At 48.2% G+C, this 27,791-nt stretch overlaps 1 protein-coding gene across 14 annotated transcripts in view; it reads right to left on the reverse strand.

Moving 5' to 3' along the window:
* ST3GAL3 (ST3 beta-galactoside alpha-2,3-sialyltransferase 3) overlaps positions 1-27,791 on the reverse strand; it is a 233,545-nt gene that overhangs the window by 90,843 nt on the left and 114,911 nt on the right. For 5 of the 14 annotated variants that reach the window (XM_021093466.1, XM_021093469.1, XM_021093464.1 and 2 more), the window contains exons 3-5: positions 26,698-26,745; positions 16,295-16,390; positions 9,026-9,068 (exon numbers count right to left, since the gene is read on the reverse strand). The exons of 1 other annotated variant lie outside the window; for it this stretch is intronic. In XM_021093466.1, coding sequence (XP_020949125.1) covers positions 9,026-9,068; positions 16,295-16,390; positions 26,698-26,745 — 187 coding nt within the window. 14 annotated transcript variants of the gene reach the window in all.

The raw sequence follows: 27,791 nt of genomic DNA on the forward strand, positions 1-27,791 counted from the left end.
TTCATCATCCATTCCTAGTCTCCCCACAGCTTCCAACTGTGATACTTGGGGGTCTAGGGTTTGTTCTTTCCCACATCCTCTTCCTCTGTCCTCCATTGACTAAACAAACACGTACTGAATATTTGCTATGCACCACGAACTCTACGCTAGGCGGTGGGAACACATGGGTGAGCAGGACTTTCACAGTTCCTGCCCTTGCAAAGTTCAGAATACACTTGTCAAACTTAGGATCAAACTGATGGTGTGAATGTGGAGAAAAAATAGAAGCCTATGTTGAACAGCAGGACGGGTGGCATCCTTGGAGCTGGGCAGAGAAGGGCGCAAACGTTGGCTTCACCACATACACCCTGTGAACATAGGTAAATTACTCCTGTGGATACTTTCTTATTGGTTAAAATGCATTTAAATACCCCTTACTTCATAACGTGTGCTGCTGACTCATCCTTTCAACCAACGAATATGTATTAAGCCATCCTTAAGTGCAAGGCAGTGATTCAGGTGCCAGGAAATAGTAGTGAATGAATGAGACACCCCTCCCCCACCCTCCCTCAAGGAACGAGGGAGCAGACATCCTCCCGAGATAGACACTCTGTAGTAAGACGACACAGTAAGGGGACCAGGGAATGCCAGTGGGGGACGGGGTTGCAATTGCAAACGGCATGGGCAGAGAAGACCTCACGAAGAAGGGGACGTTCCGGCTCAGGCCTGGAGAGGTGAGGGAGGGTGCAGTTTCTGCAGGTGTCTGCGGATGGGCATCCCAAACAAAGGAACGAGCAAATGCCAGAGTCTGAGGCAGGGACGGACCCAGAGTATTTTAGGCACAGCAAGGAGCCCGGCATGGAACAAGCAAGGAGCGTGGTAAGAAAGCAGGTGTCTAGACCGTGTGGGGCCTTGGCTGAACATGGTAAAAACTCTGGCTTTATTCTAGGGAAATGGGGAGCCACCCGAGAGTTCGGATCATAGGAGTAGCCAGATCCAGCCTGAGTTGGCTTTGGTGCAGAAGGAGACCACCCGTCAGCCAGTGTGAGGGCACGGACGGCGGCCAGGAGGGCGACGATGAGGTGGGAAGGAGGAGGTTGTCTGCACAGGGTGACAGCGGTGGGCGTCGTGACAAGCGGTTGGATCTGGAGATGGTTACGGTAAAGCCGATGGGGTTTGCTGATGATTAGCCTGGGGTCAAAGATATGATGCTACCGTGTTTGACCTGAACCAGCGGAAGGATGAGGGTGCCACGTCCCCTGGGGTGGGGAAGACTCTGGGAAGAGTGTGTGTGTGTGTGTGTGTGTGTGTGTGTGAGAATCGAGTTTGTTCCTGGCCCTGTTAAGTGTGAGATGCCCAATACACACCCAAGCAAAGGTGGCAAGGGGACGCGTGAGTCTGGGGTGTAGGGAAAGGGGACGGGGCTTGAACGCACATGTGGGAGCCATCAGCATGTAGATGACACATGAAAGGTGAGGCTGGATGGGGTCTCGCCCATGCCTTTGTTAGGAGGAACAGGGAACACGGGGAGTGCTTAGGAGGGCACTGGGCATACAGTAGGTGCTCAGTAAACACTTCCCCCTTGCAGCCATGGGGAACCTGGCAGGCTGCTCTTGGTAAGCTGTGCCTCAGGGGTGCCTTTTAGGCTGCCCCACGCTTATAGGGCTTGTTTTCACAAACCTTTGGGGGTACAAGTTGTTGGCTCTGGCTCCCCTGTCTGTGTATCTTCACACGGAATTCCTTATGAAATGACACTGAGCCTTAAAGCCTCCGTGCTCTTGCCCGCACAGCGACCATGAAACAGCCCACTGTGCGAGCAGACAGGAGCTTCCCCAGAGCACGGAGCATCTGCCCACACCCAGCTGAAACAGAGGACACCTCCCTTTAATTAAATCTGCTTCCCGAAGGCTGACATCAGCTCAGGAAAAACACACCTGGCCACCAGGGTCTGGTATTTTAAGGCTCCAGATGGCTCCTCTCTCCGCTGGACTAGTGGGCACATTCCTGGCTCCTGGTGTCACATTCCTCGTAACCAGACAGATCTCCTTGGGTTCTGCCCTGAGTGCTCGACTCCAGACACTGGCAGGGCTACACCCACTCTTTCACTGGATCGTGGCACAAATCTCACCTCTCGGTGAGGCTTGCCCTGACTACCCAGGTAAACTTGCAATCTCTTCTCCAGTGTCCCCTGTCCTGCTCTACTTTCTTTCACAGTGCTCATCACTTGCCAAGATGCTGAAAATGCTGTTTATTGCACTTTTCATTTACAGCCCACTTTGTTCCCTGGTCTATCCTGAGCGCATGCATGGAAGACTGCCTGACACGTAGCGGTTGCTCAAGAAAGAGGCTTAATGAACGAGGACAGGCTCACCTCGATGTTGGGGGAACAGCCTTTCCCTGGGACCCTCCACTCTCAACGGCAGACTCCCCTCCGGGGACCCGAGGCTCCCCAGGGACCAGCCGTGAACCCTCTGGAGGTATCGTTCCATCCCGTCGGACCGCAGCTGAGTGCACGGAGCAGCCTGAGTGCCCACGCCCAGGGGCACACAAGGTCAATGCGTGGGCCACTTCGAGGCCACCAACACCCGACTCCCCAGCCTCATGCCCTGGTCACGCGGCCCCGCGCTGGTGTCCTCGGCAGTGTTCTCACGCTCGGGGCACTGCTCTCTGCTCCTTTTCCATGGAAGACGTTCCACTGTCTTCCGTGAAGCCTTATTTCTTCACGGCTCAGCCTCTTCTGTGACTACTGCTTCCGTCTCCTGTTTCACAGAAGCCCGGGTCCCCCCTGAAACCACCACGTCTCCCACAGCCCCGGATGATGGAGGCTGCTCTTTCTTCACGACCTTATGCTTCTGAACGTCCCCCACATCTCCTCTGCACTCCATTTATGCTTCGGAGTCACCAATATGTCATTCTCACTTTTAAAAAATCCGCAAAACCCCACACCTGGTCCCTGCTCATACTATCCAGAAATTCGATCTCCTACCCTCCTACCCCACTCCTGTGCTGCTCTCATCCGCTTCCTCCCCCCATCCACCAAGATCTCAGCTCACAAGACAGCCTTTCCAATCAAGCTTAGAAACCGGTTTATATGGTTTCAAATTTTCAGTTTTATCCCAATTACAAAGCACATGGTCGGTCCTCAAGAAATATTTGCCAGGAGTTCCTGCTATGTCTCAGCAGAAACAAATGCACTACAATGACTGCAGGGAAGTACGGCTTTAATTTTGAAAGGAGACACAGGTTAAGAGCAGGTTTACAAGAGTCTATAAAGAACGAGAGAGGAGGAGTTCCCGCTGTGACGCAGTGGAAACAAACCTGACTAGTATCCAGGAGGATGCAGGTTTGATCCCTGGCCTCACTCAGTGGGTTAAGGATCCCGTGTTGCCGTGAGCTGTGGTGTACGTGGCAGACGTGGCTCAGATCCCGCATTGCTGTGGCTGTGATGTAGGCTGGTGGCTACAGTTCTAATTCAACCCCTGGCCTGGGAACCTCCATAAGCTGTGAGAAAAAGAAAAAAAAAAAAAGTAGAGAAAAGAAAAAAGAAAAATACTTGCTAAATGAATGAGTGAAGAAATGAAATCTGGGACATGACGCAGCAGGTACGCCGGTACGCCGCCAAGGTTCAGGTCTCATTTGGAGGCGACATCCTTCCCAGTTTATCAGACACCAATAAGAAGACAGGATAGGTTACTAGTACCCCCACTTTACAGTGGGAGACAGGCTTAGCCGATAAATAGCTCACTAAAGATTATAGCTAGTAAGATGTGGAACTAGGATTTAAAAATCTGGGAGTTCCCATTGTGGCTCAGCATGTTAAAAACCTGACTAGTATCCATGAGGATGCAGGTTTGATCGCTGGCCTTGCTCAGTGGGTTAAGGATCCTGCGCTGTTGCAAAGCTACAGCAACGGTTGCAGATGCGGCTCGGATCCGGCGTAGCCGAAGCTGTAGGCCAGCAGGTGCAGTTCCGATTAGACGCCTAGCCCAGGAACTTCCATGTGCTGTGGACACGGCCCCAAAAAGAAAAAAAAAAAATCTATGTCTGACTCCGCAACCCACGTTTCTAACCTCCAAAAAACACTGTCCACCTGCACAACAGAACTTGCAATTAAAAGACAAGACTGCACAGCCCACTGCATGTGAGTAGTCCGAATAATTTTCATAGCACTGACAAGTGATTGTGTCACGTAGATACAAATAGCAGGGAATTCGCAAAGGAAACAGAAAACTACTTCTTCCACAAAGACGTAATTAAAAGAATATAGTGAAGAGAAAAAAATCCAAAACACCTATTTCTAGATGTCTTCAGTATCACTGGATCTAGAGATAGAGTATTTCTAAACACCACGGACCCCTGAACACCAAGGTGGTTCGGGAGCTGACCCTCCATGCAGCTAAATCTGCCCCAAACTTACCGTCAGCCCTCTGTATATACAGTTCCTCCATATCCATGATTCCACATGCCCAGAGGCAACCAATCACAGGTCGTGGGTACCACAGTACTTCTTGTTGAAAAAAAAATGTGTGCATAAGTAAGAGGCGCTGCAGTTCAAACCTGTGTAACTCAAGGGTCAACTGTAATAGGATTTCAAGAAAACGCCTGGGGTGGGGAGGCAATTCTTGTGCAGATAAATCTACGCTGCACTCTCAATAAAGGACCAGCCAAGTGTGATCTGTGGGCGAAAGTGGACCCACTATCCGTTTTTTGCACGGTCTGTGAGTTAAGAATGTCTTCTACATTCTTAATGCTTGGTTAAAAATTAGAAGGATAATAGTTAATGACTAAAACATTACATGAATTATAATTCCAGTATTCATAACTAAAGCTTTATTAGAATACAGCTACAGCCAGACTCATTTGTCCGTGGGTTTACTGTGGCTGCTTTCATGTTACGGCAGCAGAGGTAAGTAGTTGTGACAAAGACAAAAAGGTCCCCCAAGCCCTGACATATTGACCATCTGGCTCTTTACGAAAAAGCTGGCCAACTCCTTTTACAGGTCATTTCCTCGTCTTAGCTTTCAGTTCACTAATTCTGCCTTCAGTTGTATCTAATCTGCTGCTGAATATTTCCACCGGGTTTTAAATTTTGCTCACTGTGGCTGCACTGCAGAAGTGGGCACAACATTATAAATCAACTATGCTTTATTCATCAAAGATACTGGCCTAGAGTTCTCTTTTTGGTGGTACCTCTGTCTGGTTTTGGTAGTAGGGCGATGGTGGCGTCACAGAATGTCTTTGGGAGTGTTCCTTCTTTTTCAACCTTTTGGAAAATTTTAAGGAGGATGGGTCTAAGTTCCTCTTTGTATGTTTGGTAGAATTCACCTGTGAAGCCATCTGGATCTGGACTTTTATTTGTAGGGAGTGTTTTTATTACATGTTCAATTTCGTTTCTAGTGATCTGTCTGTTCAGTTGATCTATTTCTTCTTGATTCAGTTTTGGTGGGCTGTACGTCTCTAGAAAGTCGTCCATTTCTTCTAGGTTATCAAATTTGTTGACAAACAGTTGTTCAAAGTATTCTCTTATTTTTATTTATTTTTTTGTATTTCTGCAGTATCCATTGTAATTTCTCCTTTTTCATTTCTTATTTTGTTATTTGGGTTTCTTCTCTCCTTTTGTTATTGATTCTGGCCAGAGGTTGGTCAATTTTGTTTACCTTTTCAAAGAACCAGCTCTTGGTTTTATTGATTTTTTTCTAAATCAGCTATACTTTAATTTAAAAAAAGATTAATTCTAATTTTGGTCACTATGTTTTTCAGTTCTAGAAGTTTTATTTCCTCAATGTAATATTTTGCTTTTTATAATTCCCTATTACATGCATTTGGTTCAATTGTATCTTTATTCCCTTAAATGCAGTATATCTAATTGCTTTGCAAACTGTGTCTGATAATCCCAAGTTCAGAAGTCTCTGTGGGCCCCCCTTTGTTGCCTATTATTGTTCGTGGTTCCCATTAACAGAATCTTGTTTTCTTCCGCATTTAGTTATTTTTTACAGTGAGCCAGTTATTTGTGCGGAATTCACATCTTCCTCCAGAGAGGGATTGCGTTTGCTTCTGCGGAGCTTGGAGGCACTGACAGTCTGGTACACAGTATGACTGAGCTCACGGCTTGAGGTTCCATGGATCACCTGAGTGACGAGAGCCCTGGCTGTGAATACCAGGTGTTTCTTTTTTGTTGACTTACTGTCCTGAGCCACTCAGAGCTCTGGCAACCTTTCCTGCAGTCCTGGTTTAAGGACTACTTTGCCTCTTTTTTTTTTTTTTTTTTTTTTGGTCTTTTTAGAGCCGCACCCATGGCATATGGAGGTTCCCAGGCTAGGAGGTGAATCGGAGCTACAGCTGCCGGTCTATACCACAGCCACAGAAACTCAGGATCTAAGCTGTGTCTGAGACCTACACCACGGCTCACGGCAATGCAGGATCCTTTAACCCACTGAGTGAGGCCAGGGATGGAACCCACATCCTCACAGATACTAGTCAGGCTCGTTACCGCTGAGCCACAATGGGAACTTCCAGGACTAATTTATTCTTAACAGATTTAATTCAAGTTTGTTCTTATGCTGAGCCCTTTGGGGTTCCAGTTCAGTTCAGAAAAAATCAAAAGATGGGAAATATGGAAATTAGTAGGCCTGGAGGCTAGAATGATAATTCTAACACTTCATCAGAGTTTCAGAAGAGGAGGAGAAAGGGAGAGTGGGGCAAAGGCAAAATTTTAAAAGATGGCTGAAAATTTTCCAGAATATGTCAATTCTTATACTACAGAAGCTAAACAAGTCAATCAAAGTAAATAAAAAGAAATTCCTACATTTGTATATTTATTTATACTTTATAGAACTCCTTTTCCTCTTTATAAAAACCTTAGGAAGTGTGGACTGTGACCCGCATTTTTCATAAGGAAAATTGTGATTCAGAGAACTACAAGGAATGATCCAAGATCAGGCACTTCTAAGCAGCAGGGACAGGATTTAAACCCCCTTCGGATCCAAGTTCAAGTCCTCTCCTATGCATCAGAATAGCACACAGCACAGCAGAGGAAGAGCTGGTAAGGGGATAGCCAAGCATTGCTAAGGAATTCCTTCCCCAAACCAGAAACCTTCACTTGAAAACTTCTCCCTGGAAGCAGGTAAAAACCTTTCCCACACATCTGTGCTTTGTTCTTAAGATAGGACTGGGTCGGAAAAGCTTCTGCAGCGAGAGCAGGAAAGTTCTAGCTTGTACCCTAACTTGTGAGTTTAATCTAATGAGGTCAAACCAGTTCCCTGGGCTAAAGACCAAGTTGACTCAAAAGGTTTATAGAACCGGCCTGGTACACAAAAGAAAGCTATACAACAGCCTACTGTGTACACCAACTGTCAGGGCAGCAGGCGGAGCGCCCGCCTCATTCCCCTCGTTACACTGCTGAAGACAGTTTAAATACCATAGTTAACCTGTCCTGGATAAGATGTCTTTTTTTCATCAGTGTGACTCGACTTGCTAAATTACCGCATCTCCTCCGTTCTGGCAGCACTGCACTTGCTTACAGCTTATGCTTGATTGGCTTTTTGCCCAGAGCACTAAATTGAGAGTTTTCTAAGGGCGAAGCCTATGGATTTCTAGCATAATCGAGCCCCACGCCCTACACATTAACGTATGGCTAATATCTCTCGTTAGCTTGGTACAAAGAACTGACCATTCTTCTCTTGTGGCTGCCTCCTTGATGGATAAAAGCTGGGAGAATTGCAACACCTGAAATCACAGACTGAGGCACCAAAAGAAAGAAGCCAGGCGCCAGGGAAGGTGGCTAGATGCCAGACATTTCGGTGGAAACATGAAACAACCCAGGGTCTGATTTCTTGTACGCAGGGGTCGCCGTCACCATCAGAAGCGGCTGTGGTCAAGGCCACGGGCAAGAGAGGAAAGAGAGGGGACACAATTCTCATCTGTCTGCACGACGGTGACTAATCGCAGACAAGAGCCACAGGCAGTTCTGTAACCATTTACCGCACGTCCACCAGGTGAAGGGGTCTGTGTGGGGCACAGACACAGAGTGGACAGAGCCCAGTGTTGAGGCAGCCCCGTCTAATGGATGTGCACAGGTATCCACCTGGCATCTGTGCAGCCGTGCAGCCATGCAACCGTGCACGCAGCCACGTGTTTCAGTGTTTACGGAGCACCTATCAAACACATGCCGGCACTGGCCAAGTGCTAGGGAGACCAAGAGGGCCAGCCGGGGAAGGGTTCGGAAAGGATTAGACACCTATAGGAAAGCCCTTGTGAATTCATCACTCCAATTCAATTCTTACAACGACTTTAGGTTGAGGTCTTCGTGTTACAGGTGAAACCAAGGCTCAGAGAGGTTAAGGGGCCCGCCCCACATCACAAAGAAAGTAAACGGCCATCTGGCCACGGAACCAAGCTGGCCCCAAGCCTGTGCTCTTAATACATTAATAACTATTAAACCATTAATTATAGTATAATGAGATAAGGAGTGTCAGATGTGGAAAAGTCCCAGGAAGCAGAGCAAGAGAAAATTTTGTGTGGGAAGGAGGTGGTCTTTGAGTTTTCCTGGAGGACAAGCAAGGAAAAGGGACTTCAGACACAGATAAGCATGCACAGGGACAGTGACAGGGGTGAAAGCATGGAGGAAGCCTGATCGCGGAAGGCTCTGCATGCTGGCAGCCGAGCATCTTTGAAAGGCTTTCCGTGGCCTCCTGCTGTGACGCGGTCACCCCTCCTCTGCAGCAGGGGCCTTTCCTCCCTGTCCCTCAGACTCCCAGTGGTGGCTCCTGCTGCAGAGGAGGGTGACCGCGTCACAGCAGGAGGCCACGGAAAGCCTTTCAAAGATGCTCGGCTGCCTGGGCCAGCCAAATGTTTGCACTCCCAATCCCAGCCTCCCCGGGCCTCGCAGACTGTAATGTGCTCCAAGATTCTGCTGACAGACTGCAGACAGAGGCCTCAGGGATTCCCCCCCACAAGCACAGGGGTGATGAGAGCTGACCCTTCAAGGTGGGCCCCAGCTCGCCAAGGCCTCTCTACAACAGTCAAGGAACCCTCTCAATTTACTCACAGTTTAGAGTCCAGCTTCAGGAGAAAGCCCAACCGGTCATACTCTGAAAAAGCCAAGAAAAGCAGAGCATGTCACTGATGTCAGGCCACGGGTGACACTAGCAGATTGCATTCCCCAGACCCAGACCCAGACCCAGACCCTGGCGGCAGACAACTGCTTCAACGAGCAGATCCGAACGCATAAGCCACAGTCGATTTAAGTCGCCAAACTCTTGCCGAACACCTGTCTTGGGAAGAACCAGGTTCAGGGCCAGGTATCTCCCAGGCCTTGTAGGCCAACTCGTCCAGTGCTGGCACATAACTGCCTTCTTGTTTTAGATGTGGTCCTTGAAACTGAAATTCAGGAAGCTGCAAAACTGGACCCCTGGGGAAGTAGGAGGGTCAGATGCAACCTCTGCTTCGTCTAAGCAATACGATTCATGCCGAATCCGCCATGTTAACGACGGGGTGAAGGTATGACAGCCAGGGGGGTCCTCAAATCCACGCCAGGGATGCTCTTCAGGATGATCGCAAAGAAGTGACGGATCTGATGTCATAAAGGCGAGGAACTTTCAAGTGAAATCTAAACACACTGGTAAGATGTGTGCAACAAACGATAAACCGTTAATATTTTACTTCATTGCTTTATATCCTGCCTCATCTAAAAGTCGGAGCAGTTTTACAAAACTGCACAAAGTACAAGATTTTCAAAAAGAAGAAATCGGGGCCAAAGGGGAAATAAGCATAGGAAAAATAATAAAAAGCGACCAGGATAAGAATACCCAAAGTGGATATCCTAAGGTTTTATGTGCTTGCTGGGAGAGGATTACAAATCCATCCCCAAGATTTTTCACAAACTAAACACAGAGCACTGTTATAATGGTTTACAGTGTCCATAAAATAAACCAGGAGAACCCCAGCTCTTCCTGATACTAAGACTTTAGGGAAGTTTGCTCTGTGTCCTCAAAAATATTTGTTTAAATAAATGATAGGGGAGTTCCCACTGTGGCTCAGTGGTTAACGAATCCGACTAGGAACCATGAGGTCGCGGGTTCCATCCCTGGCCTTGCTCAGTGGGTTAAGGATCTGGTGTTGCCGTGAGCTGTGGTGCAGGTCACAGAGGCAACTCGGATCTGGCATGGCTGTGGCTGTGGTGTAGGCCAGTGACTACAGCTCTGATTCGACCCCTGGCCTGGGAACCTCCATATGCTGAGGGAGCAGCCCAAGAAATGGCAAAAAGACAAAAATAAATAAATAAATTAATTTAATTTAATTAAATAAATGATAGGAAGTGTCAGAAAATTTTTTCACATAGCTTTGCTTAATGATTGCAAGATTGTGAGAGTGTGTGTGTGTGTGTGTGTGTGTGTGTGTGTGTGTGTGTAGTGGCTACATCAGAATAAGGTGGTCTAGGTACACAGTTCTCAGCTGCTCTGGCTTAATCTGAGGATAAAACAGAACACTGAGACCGAACAGCTGTTTGGAGAAGGCCACACAGCACAGCTTCAAGGAACTCAGTCTTTAATGAGCAATGAATGGCCGAAAGAGGGAAGTTACACACCTTGACAAGAACCTCCCAGGAGCCACTCTGCAAGGCCAATGAAAGCCAGACCGTTGCTTTCAGAAGCAGCTGAGCTGCAGGGAGAGGATGATTCCTTTTCTTGAAACTGAAGACGAGGACTTCCTGCTGTGGGGCAGTGGGTTAAGAACCTGATGGTAGCAGCTTGAGCCTCTGCAGAGGTGAGGGTTCGATCCCCAGCCCAGCACAGTGGGTTAAGGGATCCAGTGTTTAGGTCACAGCTGTGGCTCAGATTCAAATTTCCACTTGCTGTGGGTGTGGACAAAAAAAAAAAAAATACTGAAGAAGAAAACAAGGACACACAACTCAACAGCAAGGCTTGCGTCCCAAGAGAAGATGCTTGGGCAAATGAAAACCTTTCCTCAGAATAATCTGCTTTTGCTCTAATTCAAATAAATGGATAAGACACTTTGCTTAATATATCAGGAACTTATAACAATCAATAAGGTTTTAATGTAAAATATAAACTGAAAATAAAATTTGCCAAAGGAGTCAGTTCCAAGTGGATACTCTCTCAACAATCCTGTTTTACCCCCTCTTTTTTTTGGCCACGCCCATGGCATATGGAAGTTCCCAGGCCAGGGACTGAACCCACACCACAGCAGTGGCCTGATCCACAGTCATGGCAACACCAGATCCTTAACCCCCTAGGCCACCAGGGAACTCCCCTATTTTATTACTTTATGAAAAAGAAAACCTCGTTAACACGCCAACACCTGTTGCCTTTTCCCCATGTAGCCATAACTTTGGGAAAAACTATCCCGCTACTCCTTCTCAGACCCCACTAAGACTCCTTTGGACACCCAATGAATGCCAGCTTTGACTGATTGCCTCTAGAAAGGCCCAGGAATGCTTTCCCCTGTGACAAACGTCAGGGGCCAAGTAAGAACACAACAGAAACCAGGCAAGTGGGAGAACGCAATGCCCTCTCCCAGCAGCTCACATCACTTATTTTAGTGGCACTTAAAACAAACCCTGTTGAAATGTCTTTCTTTCACTATATATATATATAAACCACACACACACACACACACACACACACACACACACACGCACGCACGCACACACCATGGCCATAATTATATGTATGGGTGCTAGACTAAGATGCAAGATTTGTTTTACACACACAAACACTAATTGAACATCAAACAGGTAAGACCACTTGTATTTCTTTCTCTTTTTTTCTTTTTGTGTTTTTAGGGCCGCACCTGCCGCATATGGAGGTTCCCAGGCTAAGGGTCTAATCGGAGCTACAGCTGCCAGCCTGCGCCACAGCCACAGCAACTCGGGATCCAAGCCGCGTCTGCCACCTATACCACAGCTCACGGCAACATCAGATCCTTAACCCCCCTGAGTGAGGTCAGGGATCGAACCCGAAACCTCAAGGTTCCTAGTCGGATTCGTTTCCTGTATTTCTTTCTTTTTTTGGCTGCCCCATAGCAAATGGAGTTCCCAGGCCAGGGATCAGATCCGAGCCAGCGTCTTGACCTAAGTGCCAGACAGGGGATCGAACGTGCATCCCAGCGCTTCCAAGACGCCATCAATCCCACAGTGGCACAGCGGGAACGCCACACTTCGTATTTCTAAATAAATTATGTCCCTTCCTTCCACGGCTCTCCCGGATGGTTGTTTTCTCTCATTAAGAACCCAGGAGGACCGGAACTATTTGACTCCTCCATGTAAGAAAAGGTAACTACGGGAGACGAGTGATGATAAATGGCATCTGACCTTGACTTCAGGTCTCAGAGCCAAGAGAGAATGGGGTCCCGCTGGAGACTCCACGTCCCGTTGAACAGCAGCAGCCTCCACCACCTCCAGCTAACTAGGCCAGGCAGCAGCACAGACCGGGTGTTGCCACAGCTTCTGATTTTTTTAAAGCCAAGAATCTGGACCTTTTAAGGCAAATTTCTCCATTTGTAAATACTGGAAATAGATTCAAGACAAGATTAAAGATGATGAGAAGCAACCAAAGCTTGTCCTTGGCAGAAGTCAGCCAGCAGGCTGACAGTTCATAAGCTCTGTCCTGGACCGGCAGCTCAGGAGGGCTGGAAGCACTTCTCTTTTGTGGCTGCACATAATACATGAGTAATAAATATTTGTCGACTGTTCTTATCAGCATTATTTGCTTACGATGGGCATAAATCCAAGTCATAATCTAACAGGATGCTAAGACAGTTTCAGCCACATCTCCAGGATGACAAATTTCAGACACTGAAGTGAGATGCTAGAGACGGTGATAAAATTGTCAAGGGAAAGATCTGGAAACGTGTTACATAATATCCTAAAGTTCCCCGACACCAAATATAAAGGTAACTGGCGGTGACTGTATGCAACAGCCAAGACATGGAAACAGCCTAAATGTCCATCGACAGAGGAGTAGATAAAGAAGATGTGGTACCTATACACAATGGAATATTACTCAGCCATTAGAAAGAATGAAATACCAGCGTTTTTAGCAACATGGATGGACCTAGAAATTATTGTGCTGAGTGAAGTCAGTCAGACAATGAGACACCAACATCAAATGCTATCACTGACACGTGGAATCTGAAAAAAGGACACAATGAACTTCTTTGCAGAACAGATACTGACTCACAGACTTTGAAAACCTTATGGTTTCCAAATGAGACAGGTTGGGCGGGTGGGGGATGCACTGAGGGTTTGGGATGGAAATGCTATAAAATTTGGTTGTGATGATTGTTGTACAACTATGAAAGTAATACAATTCATTGAGTAATTTTTAAAAAAGTAACTGGTGGTAAGAGATTAAGGAAGAAAGGACTTAAAGAATTTCTTCGGGGACAGCAGTGCTACGAACTCAACTTCTCTTAAGGGGCAGAATGGGTGGTCCTTTGTCTCCTACTCAAGCCTGGTGAGGGAAGCTCAACAGAGGACCCCTAAAGAATAGGGAGCTTAGTGGACGGCCAGGTGCCTGAGTTCTACCTGGGAGGCACACAGGACAAGGGGTGGGCTGGCTGTGAAGGGTAGAGCTGCGTGGGAACCTGCCTGTACTCCCAGAATTTGTTGCAGAAAAGGATGCATAAATAAGCCTAGTTATTCTAGGCTTTTTCCTAAAAATCTGCCCAGCAGGCTGGTGGGTCCTCAGCAGATTGAAGTAAGAGCAGACACTGGGTGTCCCAGGAGCTACAGAAGGAGTGACAAGGCTTTGGCAAGTGCATTACCCACATCGGGGGACCTGCAGAGGGGAGGTCTCCAAAACAGCTACAAGAGCACCCCCCAAGAGAGCTTAACACACTTGCCAGCTTGGAGAGTGCTGACTCTCCTGGCTTCTCTGCTCACTCTCTTTCTCTCTCCCCACCAATTCCTGAAAAGTCAGAAGCTGCAGCCAGCAACCCAGAGATGAGTGGAAGGAGCAAGATAAGCAGGGCACATCCCCTCTCCTGGGTCAGCACCACTGGTTCTAAGCCCTGGTGCAGGGAAGGGAAGTCACCACAGCTCTGAATGGACTGAAAGCTATGACGGGACACTCTGGCTTTGTAGCCGAGGACTCAGTGTGACCAAGGTTCTAAGCCCTGGTGTGACCAAGGTTCTAAGCCACTGGCTCTAAGCCCTGGTTCAGGGAAGGGAAGTCACCACAGCTCTGAATGGACTGAAAGCTATGACTCTTTTAGAAGGCGGGACACTCTGGCTTTGTAACTGATGACTCAGTGTGACCAAGGTTTTTTTTTTTTTTTTTTTTTTTTAATTATTATTACCTCAGAGGTACCAAAAAATTCTCCAGACCTCCCACACTGGAGAAACATCTTAAAAGGACAGAGAAAGCCCAGTGAACATGGCTGTGCTTATCCCCGATGTTTCCCGCACATGCAACATACTCGTCGCACAAACTTAGGCAAATAGGGTGATTGAGCAGTTCACATAACCCAAGCATGGGAAGGGCCAGGTCGCGGAGGGCTTCAGGGATGGCTGAAAGGGACTGGGGTGCCAGCAGGCCTCCCGTGGAAAGCTGTACTCTCCCTGACTAGTTTTCTCCCTAAGTCAGGACTCACAGCTGGCAGCAACTTACAGGGAAGGAGAGCCAGTCTCTCGGCTCCTCATGGCACAACTCCTGGGGGAGGGCTACAAGCAGTCAGCTTGCCTCAGCACCTCACCCCCTGTCCTATTCACAGCGGTGACGGATATGGGGTTTGTAACAAGTTATGATGCTGACGTGACACACCTGGCTAGAAGCAGAATTTACCGGAGGTCCCACTGTGGCGCAGTGGAAACAAATCTGACCTGTATCCATGAGGACGCAGGTTTGATCCCCGGCCTCGCTCAGTGGATTAAGCATCTGGCGTGGCCATGGCTGTGGTGTAGGCCGGCAGCTACAGCTCCGATTGGACCCCTAGCCTGGGAACCTCCATATGCCGTGGGTGGGGCCCTAAAAAAAGACAAAAAAAAAAAAAAAGCAGCATTTACCAGAAGGAGGACTGTAATGTCCAGAACAAATAAAAGCTCCCAGGAACAGCAAGAAGTCCTTAGAAAACTTAGAGTTAGCCCAATCTCCCAGGTGTAATAGGTATAACCTGTGTTAAATTTTTAAATTATTTGTTCTAATTCTGTGAAAAATGCCATTTTGACAGGAATTGCATTGAACCTGTAGATTGCCTGGGACGTACGGTCATTTTGACAATATTAATTCTTCCAATCCAGCAACACATTGTATCTTTCCATCCGTCTATGTTGTCTGCAGTTTCTTTCATCAGCGTCTTAGAGTTTTCTGGGTACAGGTCTTTTATTTCCTTAAGTAGCTCTGTTCCTGGGTATTTTATTCTTTTTTCTTAGGTATTTACTTCTCTTGATGTGATGGTAAATAGGATTGTTTCCTTAATTTCTCTCTTGCTTTCTCTATTTTTTTTTTTCGCTTTTTTTTTAGGGCCACACTCATGGCACATGGAGGTTTCCAGGCTAGGGGTTGAATTGGAGCTGTAGCTGCTGGCCTACACCACAGCTCCAGGCAACGCTGGATCCTTAACCCACTGAGCAAGGTCAGGGATTGGACCTGTGTCGTCATGGATGCTAGTCAGATTTTGTTAACCACTGAGCCACAATGGGAACTCCCTTAATTTCTCTTTCTGATAGTTCATTGTTAGTGTATAGAAATGCAGCCTGATCATTCTTTTTTTTTTTTTTTTCCTTTGCTTTTTAGGGCCGCACCCCCAGCATATGGAGGTTCCCAGGCTAGGAGTCAAATTGGAGCTGTAGTCACCAGCCTATGCCACAGGCGCAGCCACATGGGTTCCGAGCCACAGCTTCGACCTACACCACAGCTCACGGCAATGTCGGATTCTTGACCCACGGAACGAGGCCAGGGATCGAATCTGAGTCATTTGTTAACTGCTGAGCCACGACGGGAACTCCAACCCTCTCTCTCGAACTAGGGACCTGTGTATCCAGCTGCCTTGCAGACAGCTCCACTTGGCTGTCCCGGGAAACTTGGACATGACCTGAAACGAAGGCTGCCTCCCACAGCGTTCATCTTCAGCACCTCACACACACACGACCTCCTTCTGTGTCCCGGCCTCAGTGAACGGCACCACTTCTCACTCAGCCGCCCAAGCTGGAACCCTGAGAAGGTTCCTTCATTACTGCTCTCTCCTATTTGAATTAACAACCATGTCCTTTTAATCTCACCTTCTAAATGGATCTCAAACCCACTTACTTTTCTCCACTTCTACCCTCCTTGACTGAGTCAGCATCGTTTCTCACCTGGATTTACTATCAACAGCCTCTGACCGGCTTTCCCCGTGTCCTGTCGTGTCCCTTTGTCATGGATTCTCCACAAGGTAACCAGAGCCATTCTTTCTATAAGATAAATACTATTATGTCATAACTTTGCTTAAAACATCTGAATAGCCTCCATTCAGATAAAGCTGTCTCAGAATAAACCTCTATCTCAGAATAAACCTCGGTCTCTTCGTGTACAAGGATATTCATGATCTGGCCTAGAGCGTCCATCCCAAGTTCACTTTGGACTCCCTGCACTGCCCCAACCTTCCCCTGCTGCTTTCTGAGGTCCAGCCAGGCTGAACTGGTTTATATTCCTCCAAAGTGTCTTCACCACCTTCAGCCCTTTGTGCCTGCTTTTCCCTTTCACAAAAATATCCTTCCTGGACTTCCCTCTGTGGCTCAGTGGTTAACGAACCCAACTAGGAACCCTGAGGATGCGGCCTTGATCACTGGGTTAAGGAGCCGGTGTTGCCCTGAGCTGTGGTGTAGGTCACAGACGAGGCTCGGATCCCGAGTCACTGTGCCTGTGGTGTAGGCTGGCAGCTGCAGCTCTGATTAGACCGTAGCCTGGGAACTTCCATATATTGCAGGTGTGGCCCTAGAAAAAGCCCAAAGAAAACAAAAAACCCTCCCAACACTTTTGCGCCTTGGTTATTTCCTACACACTTCCCACAGTCGCTTCAAACTCAAAATGCTGCAAATCGGGCTTATCTTCCCCCGTGCCCCCCAGCCCCGTTCTGTTTCCTTGGTAATGGTATCACCACTCAGTCCTCCAAGAATGAAATTTTTGGTGTGCCCTATTTCTCTCATTTCTAAATACAGATCCTCCTCCCTAAACGATGGCTGCTGCTTTCGCTGGCATCTTCACCGTTGCTTAGGCCATGCGCAACCACGTGACCTGCCTCTACCTGTCTTGGCGGCCTTGTCTCCTGCCACCCCCTTCAGGCAGCCTTCACGCCCGGGACCTACTGCAGCTGCTGTTGCCTCAACCTGTCAGGCCCCCAGTCACCTGGCTGACTTAGTAAACTGCCCTCATCCTTCAACTTTCGGCTGCCACCAAAGCTAAAGCTAATAGGCTTTTTTTGTAGCACCACAGAGACCTTCATGATTTGGCCTTTAACTAGTTTTCCGGCCCTGTCTTGTTCTGTCTTCGCCCCTGTGCACTGTGCTTTGGCCATTTGGGCCTTCTTTCAGTTCTTTGAAATGAGCCATGAGTTCTCTTAACATAGGCCTTTTTCTTTTTTCTTAAAAAAAAAAAAAAAATATATATATATATTGTCTTTTGTCTTTTTAGGGCCGCACCCGCAGCATATGGAGGTTCCCAGACTAGGGGTCCAATCGGAGCTGTAGCTGCCAGCCTACCCCTCAGCCACAGCAACACCAGATCTGAGCCACATCTGCAACCCCTACCACAGCTCATGGCAACGCTGGATCCTTAACCCACTGAGCTAGGCCGGGGATCGAACCTGCATCCTCATGGATACTATCAGATTCATTTCTGCTGAGCCACAATGGGAACTTCCAGGCCTTTTTCCTGGAAGCACTTTTTTTCCACCTGAAATATGTCCTCATCTCTTTATTTGGTTAATTCCTGCTCGTCTTTTAGACCCTAGTTCAAATGCACTTCTAGAAAAGCATCCCTTGATCTCCCTGTCTGAGCTGTACCCCTCCTGCACGCTCCTTTCACACAGTGTAATTGCTCACCCTCACAGCAGTTATATAAATGTAATTATACGTGATGAGACTAGTGGACCAGTGGGCTCTCCTCCGCTAGACCGGATGCTCTGCTAAGGCTTCACCACCTAACGCTGTGCTTGGCATGTTAAAAGAGTGATGAATGATGCCTCCGGGTCTGATGCCCGAGTGCCCCCTTATCTGTACTCTCCACCACACTGACCGGACTTAGTGCAGTGCTGCCAATTTGCCCCTGAGTCTGCACGGCACGTCTGGTGCCTTTGTCCTCTTTGAGGAACAAGCCCCTTGGTTTCCCTTCAGGGAACTGCCGTCCTCCTGTTGCAAGCGAAGCAGGAGGACTCCCAGCGGAATGTAAAAAGCTAGGTGGGTTGGACTTGCTCTCTTGCAAGCTGAGTGACACCGGGGAGAAAGACACTATGCTGAAAAGATGCACCACTTGCTCTCATCTAAAGTCCCATCACTGCCCTTCACGTTCTTTCTGAGGGCCGGCCGTTTGGTTTTTGATTCTGTGGGTACCAATATCCTTCTGGTAAATTCCTTTTTCTTTCAAGTTAGCCAGGGTCAGTTTCTGTTGCTTACAATAAACAATCCTAACTGCAGGTATCTGGATTTCTAGCCCCTAATATAGGGTCTGGCATGGTCAGGGCTCCATATATACGCTGAAAGAGTGAAAGAATGAATGGGGTGACCAAGAAATTCTAGTGCACAGCCCCCACTGGATGCTTTGTCTTCCTCCACCTCTTGCAGCCTCTCGCAGCCCATCCAGCTGATTACATCAAAGCCACCAGCCTGTGGAGAGCCTGCCCTGGCTCCTCTTAGACACTCTTCCCTAATTTCAGTTTCTGGCTTTTACTTTGGGGTTCCCTTTTGATAACTCCAAAGTGGCCAGGGTAATTCCCTCCTGTCATACATAAAAGTCTAACACTTAACCTTCTCATCTAAAACATATATGGCACAAAAGAACCTATCTACAAGACAGAAACAAACTCACAGACACAGAGAACAGACCGTGGGAGCAGGGAGGGAGGGGATGGACTGGGAGTTTGCGGCTAGAAGATGCAAACTATTACATTTAGAATGGATAAGCAATGGGGTCCTACTGTACAGCACAGGGAACTCGATCCAGTCTCTTGATGGAAGATAATACAAAAAAGGAAATGTGTATATATATATATATATATATATATATATGTCTATATGACTGGGTCACTCTGCTGTACTGCAGAAATGGGTACAACATTGCAAATCAACTATAATTTAATACATATATATATTTTTTTTTAAGTAAATAAAATAAAAATAAAATTTAACCTTCTCCACAAAGACTTCTTGAAGCTCCTGAGTAACCGGCTACTGCCCCATCCCTAACCCAGCCAGGGATCTTATCGGACAAGCACTTTATTCTCATATTCATAAGCTGGTACTGGGAGTTTCTGTCATGGCGCAGTGGAAACGAATCCGACCAGTAAGCATGGGGTTGCGGGTTCCATCCCTGGCCTCCCTCGGTGGGTTAAGGATCGGGCGTTGCCGTGGGCTGTGGTGTAGGCCAGCAGCTGTAGTTCCAACTCCTAGCCCGGGAACCTTCATGTGCCATGAGTGCGGCCCTAAAAAGCAAAAAAATAAAAAGAACAAGCTGGTACTGAATATGTCACACATTCCCAAGCTGTTACTGATGGTCTAATCTGTGCAGAGTCCCTCACAGACTTCCCTGACTAGCAGGAAAACTTAAGAATACTCTTTAGGGAATATAAACTAGCATAGAAAGTGGTCGGGAAGCCACAGGCAAAATGCCCTGGGAATAATACAGCAACAGAGCTTCTTACTGTTGGGATGGGACATGGCTGCAGATGGTAGAGCATCTCACGGTACACAAATGCCTTCCTGAAACTGCATGGGAATCCAGCTTAGACAATGGAAATGCTATTTCGAGTGTCCCAACTCTTCAGGGACAAGTTCCCTCTGGGGAAACAGGCAGTAAGACCCTGGTCTCACTGGCAGTCCACTGATCCCACATCTGTACGAAGAATGGAAGGGCCTGGTGCTCCCAGGTGGCCGGACACAGCGTGGCTGATGTGCATGAACAGCTGTCTTGGCATCTGGAGGTACTTTCCTCTCAGGTGTCAAAGCAACAAGACCACGGCTGCTCAGTGAGGGAGGGAGAGATGTTTAGTCTGGTGGCTGAGGCGTCCTACCTCAGCCAGGCGGGAAAGCCCAGCATTATTAAAACCCCTGACCAAGGAGCACAGGTGCTCCAGGTGGGAGGCGGCATGGCTGATGCAAATCCCTGCTCGTCTCCTCCTGCACCTGCGCCAAGTGAGACCTGGGAACGCGTCACGTGCGTGTTCAGATGCTTCACGTCTTCGAAGTTAACCATTACCTCTTCCGTTGCCATTTCAAAGGGCTATGTCGGTGTTCTGGACTCATAGAAACGCGCAGAAGGTTCCAAAACCGGACATAAACAAAAGGAGGCCACGCACTAAAGGGTGTATGTTTACTGCAACCTCTCTCTGCATCAGCAAAGTTCACAGAACCACAAGGAGAAACACACAGTGGGTCTCCTGTCATCCTAACAGGGTGATGGATGATCCCATTTGAGGATCTCACCCCATTTCATGTGCCTGGTCCCCAAAGTGAGCTCATAAAATCAAAGAGAAATCTGAAAAATGGAACAGAACAAGAATAAATGGAACTAGGTGACATGCGGACTGTCTGTCTGTCTCTGACAAGTGGAGAACACGCACTCTTCTCAAGTGTACAGGGAACCTTTATGAACAGTGACCACCTGAGAGGCGCGAACCCTGAGATAAAAATGAATGAACATTGAGACAAGCTCCAGTGTTTAACTTGAGAACTACAGCAATCCAACATTGACTATATTCTGTAATACTCTGTATGTCATTCTATTCATCATAATTCTACAATATAAAGGAACGCATAAATGTTTTCACAGTGGGGTTCCCTTCACGGCTCAGTGGTTCATGAGCCTGACTAGGATCCATGAGGATGTGGGTTTGATCCCTGGCCTTGCCCAGTGGGTTAAGGATCCAGCGTTGCTGTGAGCTGTGTGGTGTAGGTCGCAGATGAGGCTGGGATGCCGCGGTGCAGTGGCTGTGGTGTAGGCCAGCAGCTGGAGCTCTGATTCAACCCCTAGCCTGGGAACCTCCATATGCCGTGGGTGCGGCCCTAAAAAGCAAAAGCAAAAAAAAAAATAAATAAATAAATAAGAAAAGTTGTCACAATGCCCTGCTTAGCTAACCCCAAGTCCCCTCCTATTTATCTCAGCAGGTGTACAAACATTACCACTCTCTTCTCATGCTCGCATGTACAAACACTCGGGGGCACGGACTACTCGGTAGGACCCTATTCCAGGATGAAGGGCGCCCTCCTTGAAAGAAAGTGTCCTACTCGAGCCCCTCTCTCAGGCCACTGAGCCCCGAAATGAACTTTCGGGGAATATAGGTGGACCTCGTGAGTCACCTGTGCCACTGGTCTTTCAGTTTCCGGGGATCGACGTCCTTTGGTCACTCAAAAGAGCTGCCCCAAATTCCCATGGGCTGTCACTGTGCTTTGCACAAAGCAGATGCTTATAAAATAACTGCTGCCTGTGACAATGAATACCTCTCAGGAAGCCCAGTCTGGGGAACGATACTGAAGCAGATAAAGTCGAGCATGGGGAATAAAAACATGGACTTCACTTTATCGGGAAACTTGGGTGCTTCACGTTAGAATGCACAAAAGCCAGAAAAGCAGGACAGGCCATCAGGCCAGAAACCCCAACCACATCTTTAGAGAGGCTCTGCCGCCAGATCCTCCTTCGAGGGTCTTTCACTCCAACTTCTGAGCGGTGATGAATTGCTAAGTGCAAAGGGCCCAGGGGTAAATGGAATGAGGACCTATTCTGGCCAAAGCAGATTCCTCGTTTCTGAAGAAAAGGCACTGTACAGCTTCCAATAAAAGTCATGGGCTGTATGAAACATAAGTCACATATGTTATGGCTTGGGTGGAGGAGGAAGTTGGCAACGGTTGCAAATGGACTGTCAGACATGCCAGACAGAGGGGAAAACGCAAGGGAACTCTTTATTGAGCATCTATGTGAATTGGTGCTGCTCTGAGTACTTTCACCTACACTCTCCGGGTAGCCCGTACAACCCCTAGGAGGTGGGTATTCTCTCCATTACACAGGGGAGCAAACCGTTTTAGAGAGGAGATAACACGTTCAAGACCCCCGAGCAGGGAGCTCCTGCTGTGGCTCAGTGGGTTAAGACCACAACTTAGTATCTACCCATGAGGATGCGGGTTGGATCCCTGGCCTTCCTCAGTGGGTTAAGGATCTGGCACTGCCGCAAGCTGCAGCGTAGGTCACAGGTACGGCTCAGAACCTGTTCTGCTGTGACTATGGTGCAGACTGGCAGCTGCAGCTCCAATACCACCCCGGCCTAGGAACGTCCATAAGCCAGTACATGGACGAGCTGGGGTGTTACTGAACCAGGCCAGGTTTGACTCCCCAGCTTCTTTTCTTTACTGTAGGCCGCACTGACTCTCAGAGGAAACAAGAGCAGACGCTCATGTTAGGAGAGCTGCCATGAGAGCAATTATCTGCTGTTACCTCCCACCGCCTGCCCCAGCGTGATGTCAAAAGGCCTGGCCATGCCCACACATGCACATGGGAGTCCACAGAGGCCCAGAAGGGGCTGGCCAGAGTGCAAACAGCTCCCACAGCATCTCGAGTCAGGAAGATAAATCACAGCATAGGATCAATTAATCAAAGACAAACTAAAATAGGAAAAGCAGTTTTATAAAATAAACACAGAAGATTTCACTGACCTGGACTAAATTAACTGACCCAGTAAAACAAGTTAGATGTTCACAAACTGAAGTCCAGTCTCAAATGGGTGTAGACGGGTGTGGGGAGGAGAAAGGCCTAGCAAGGAGCTCCTGACGAGACGTGGTCCCCTGTGACCATGAGCCCGCCAACCTCAGCACAGCTGGGACGGCACCGGGAGCCAGCGGAGCGTGGAACCTCCGGTGGTAGATGAAGCCCCCTCCCGACGCAGGCAAAGAGGCCATGCGCCGTCTCCCCTCTGTCCTGGGAAAAAAGCGGCTGTCTGGAGCTGGACGTGTAGTAAATTCAGTTCTAGTCATGACAGCAAGTGGGTCCAGACCATGCCAGTGCATCTCCTGCTAAACTGCAGGAGGGTTATCAGGGAAGGCATGTCGGAAAGGCAGCGGGGCCAGGAAGCAGAAAAAACGGCTCACTCTGCAGCTGGCATCTGAAACTTCGTGGAGCTTAGATCAGTACACAATCACCACGCAAAGACAGAGTCCTTCTCTCCAAACAAAAAATAAGTTTATTTTTCCCAGGTGTAGAAGTAACTAACACAAGCTTACTGCAAAAATTTGAATGTAAAAAGCTTGAAAAGAATGAAGTAAGAATCATTCAAAACTCCCATCACCTAAAGTTAGTTGCTGCAGGAGTTCCTGGTGGGTTAAGGATCTGACTGCAGTGGCTCGGGTCACCACGGAGGGGTGGGTTTGATCCCCAGACCGGCACAGTGGGTTAAAGGATCCAGTGTTGCCACAGCTGCGGCTCAGACTCAATTCCTGGCCCAGAAACTTCCATATACCGCAGGGGGCAGCCATTAAAAAAAAAAAAAAGTTAATTGCTGCAAACATTTTGGTGACTATCTTCCCAGAAATCTCTTTCCACAAATATATGTGTGAATGTGCGGCCTCAACATACATGCGGTATGTTCCTATTTTGTTCACTTAACGATACCCTTGACGTCTTCTGTGTCAATAAAAATCAAATTATTAGGAGTTCCCGTTGTGACTCAGTGGTTAACGAATCCCACTAGGAACCATGAGGTTGCGGGTTCAATCCCTGGCCTTGCTCAGTGGGTTGAGGATCCGGCGTTGCCGTGAGCTGTGGGGTAGGTCATAGATGCGGCTCGGATTCGGAGTTGCTGTGGCTGTGGTGTAGGCCAGCAGCTACAGCTCTGATTGGACCCCTAGCCTGGGAACCTTCATATACCGTGGGTGCGGCCCTAAAAAGACAAAAAGACAAAAAATAAAAAATAAAACAATTATCATTGGCTCTTTAGGGCCACACCTACAGCATATGGCAGTTCCCAGGCTAGGGGTCCAATCAGTGCTGCAGCTGCCGGCCTACACCACAGCCACAGCTACACAGGGTCCGAGCCATGACTTTGACCTACACCACAGCTCATGGCAACACCGGATGCTTAACCCACTGAGTGAGGTCAGGGATCAAACCTGCATCCTCATGGATATGAGTCAGGTTCATAACTCTCTGAGCCACAACGGGAACTCCTGTAGCATCGTTTTTAAAGGCTGCACAGTATGCCACCACGTGGGTGTGCCGTTATTTACGTAATCCTCAACATACCTTAAGTGAGGGACACTATTGCTTCTGTTTCTCTACCCTTCACGCAGTACATACTTACTGAGCACCTACTATGTGCCAGGTACTGCTCTGCATGATGACTGTGACCAGGGGCACAGAGAGGAACGAGGTAGGCAAGGTCCTCGGTCAGACGACGCCTATATTCTAGTTGCGGGGGGCAGGGGGCTGGGGGGGGACCGACAGTCTGCAGGTAAATAAGCAGATATTTGAAGGAAAGATGAGCGCCGAGAAGAAGGACGCCGGCGGTCAGGAGAGTAGACTACCTTAGATACAGTGTCTGGGAAGACCCTCCTGCAGAGGTGACATCTGAACAGAGACCTGAGACAGCCATGCAGGGCAAAGGGTACGAGCAGTCAAGGTAGAAGAAAAGGCGAGTACAAAGGCCCTGGGGCAGGAAAGGACCTGGGATATTCATGGAATGTCAGCGATGCCCAGGTGGCTTGAGGAAAAGCAACAGTTAGGGATCCCCCATCTGTCTGAGCCTGAGAGCCCCGTTCCCACTCAGAGCCATAGCTAGAGGTCTTCTGAAATTCTCTCCATGTGTGCCCTAGTGTCCGTTCTGCTTGTGCCTGGGGTCCAGAATGTGGGACACCAGGGGAAAACTGAGAAACTCACTTGCCAGTGTGGTAGTACTTTCAATTCTAGTCCCCCCCCCCCCGATCTGTGTGCTACTATTTATATTTCAGAATCCTCAGCATGCATTCTGCCCAGGCCTTTAGCTATATTCAGTGACAGAGACAGATTCTTATACGTGTATCTTGTACAGATATCATGGCATATATAGTATCTATTTCTGCAGGGAATATACCTAGGGGAGGATATGCAGGTCATGAATATGCATATATTCAAATGTAGCTAGGCACTACCGTAGTTTTTCCCAAAGTGGCTGTAACCAACTTACCCACTGACCAACAGAGACTCAGAGTTTCCTCTGTGCCGCCTCCTCGCCAACCCTGGAATGTCAAGCTTTTCAAGTTTTCCTGTGTCCCTCGATGTGCAGTGATGTCTCACTGAAATGCGAATTTGCATCTCCCCAGGTACTAACGCAATCGAACACCTTTTCATAGAGTTACTGGCCATTTGGACTCCGCTTTTGTGAAGTGTCTGTTTGGGCCTTTTGTTTGTTTCTTTATTCATATTGATTTTTGGAGTGCTTTATTCTGGAAACAAGCCCTTTGGTGGTTATTTGTGTTATAGACAGCTTTTTTTAACTCTGAATTGTCTTTGCAGTCTATTAATGACTATCTTTTGATGAAAAGACGTTCTTAACGCGAATGTAATAGAACTGACCCATCTTTTCCTATATAAACAGACATAACCTTGTGTCTATGTCAAAACTCTTTCAGAATGTGTCTCCATTCTGTCCTGGAGTGACCTCTCCTGTCTCAGCATTTCAGTGGGGGCACTTCGAGCTTCAAGGAACAAGAAAGTAAGATGCCAAGGCACGGGGTGCAGGCAGGCTCTGGGGCTGGACAGACACGAGGGGCCCTGGACAGGTTACTTCGTCTCTTTGAGTATTAGCTTCTTTAGCTATAATTAAAGATGAACCGCCCACCTTGAAAGAGTGTATAAAGCACTTAGCAGAGTGCCGACACATAGTAGGCCCTCAGGAAACAGTGGCAGCTGTGATCCTATTCTCTGAACCTCCTTCCCCTTGTCCATCTTGCTACAACCACCTCGACCTCACGGCTGCTTTGCGAAACATCATTCTACTACATCCAAGGACAGTAAAATGGGTTAACTGCCCACAATAGGCCAGCAAGGCTCCCTGTTATTCACAGAGAGGTGTGTACTGGAGCATGTGGGGTGTGCGGGTGAATATGCGACAGGGTGTGTGTCCTCAGGAAGCAGGGATGCTCTCTCGAGCCTGACATGCTGCTGGAAAGCCCTGCCGGTTCACTGCTCCAACGTGCCCAGACCCTGGGGTCTCTCAATGCCTTCCGGCTCCCTCTCCGAGACAGGATATGGGCACAGGAAACAGACACCTTTTCCATGAGCCTGGACCACGCTGAATAAGGAAGAAGCATCTACGGCAACCCCCTGGCTGTACACTTATAAAGCAACTGGCAAAGTCTTCTGAATGTTGCACCCCACTGGTGCTTCCCAGACTTGGGTGCCTCGAAAAGCTTCTTGAGATTTTCTTACCATACTGAGATGTTCCCACTGTCCTCCCAGACACCCCCTCCCCAACCTCATTAGGCGCCACTTCAAATGTGGCCAGTGCTGAGTGCTGGAAGGGTGATAAAACGGGAGGGACTGGTACCTGAGCCTAGCGTTTGTCCAGCGGAGTCAAAGGAAAGAACCACTGAATCTGCAACACAAGAGGATAAGTTCATTTCTTTTTCCTTTTTACAGTTTTTAAAACAACCACACCAGCTCCCACCGGCTGTGCCCAAACCCTCCCCCAAGGAAGTCAACTGGAATGGGACTCAGCTGCACAGACAGCCTCCCACAGGTCCGTGCCACCCACCCCCTGGGCCGCGGAGGCCCTGCTGAGCCCAGCCCCAAGGCTCAGGCCCCTGCGAGGAACACCCCAGGGCAGAGACATGCCCCAAATTCTTCAGAGGCATTTCCTGCCAAATGAGGGGACACAGTTACTTCTTTTTTCTTCTCTTAGTGAAAATAAAATTCAAACAAAGCAAAAGAAAATTTCTCTCCTACAGCTGGTTAAAGGCCCTGGCATTTCCCTTTGGCGTCTCCCTTTCTTTTCCTATTCATATACCCAATTGTCTATTACTTCTTCCCTCCGAAAATATGAAGTGACCTATTAGAATTTACAGGACACACTGGAACTTTTTTTTTTTTTTTTGTCTTTTGTTGTTGTTGTTGTTGTTGTTATTGTTGCTATTTCTTGGGCCGCTCCCGCGGCATATGGAGGTTCCCAGGCTAGGGGTCGAATCGGAGCTGCAGCCACCAGCCTACGCCAGAGCCGCAGAAACGCGGGATCCGAGCCGCGTCTGCAACCTACACCACAGCTCACGGCAACGCCGGATCGTTAACCCACTGAGCAAGGGCAGGGACCGAACCCGCAACCTCATGGTTCCTAGTCGGATTCGTTAACCACTGCGCCACGACGGGAACTCCTGGAACTTTTAAAATGAAGACGTCAAAGGTAGAAAAATCGTCCAGAGTCAGGAGAATGCTGTGCACAAAGCGCATGCCGTGAGGACCTGGGCACATGCTGAAGGGAGAATCAAAGCGGCCCGAGTCCAAAACAGCGAAAGAAAAGGAGCAAATGAACAAGGTTTAGTGCCCACAATGCACGCATTCATTCCTTTGTTCACCGTTGAGTAAATATTTACTGGGCATCTATTGTGTATAAGATACCACACTCTGACTTGGAGATACAGGAATAGA

Source organism: Sus scrofa, chromosome 6 (genome assembly GCF_000003025.6).
Source record: "Sus scrofa isolate TJ Tabasco breed Duroc chromosome 6, Sscrofa11.1, whole genome shotgun sequence".
NCBI lineage: Eukaryota > Metazoa > Chordata > Mammalia > Artiodactyla > Suidae > Sus > Sus scrofa.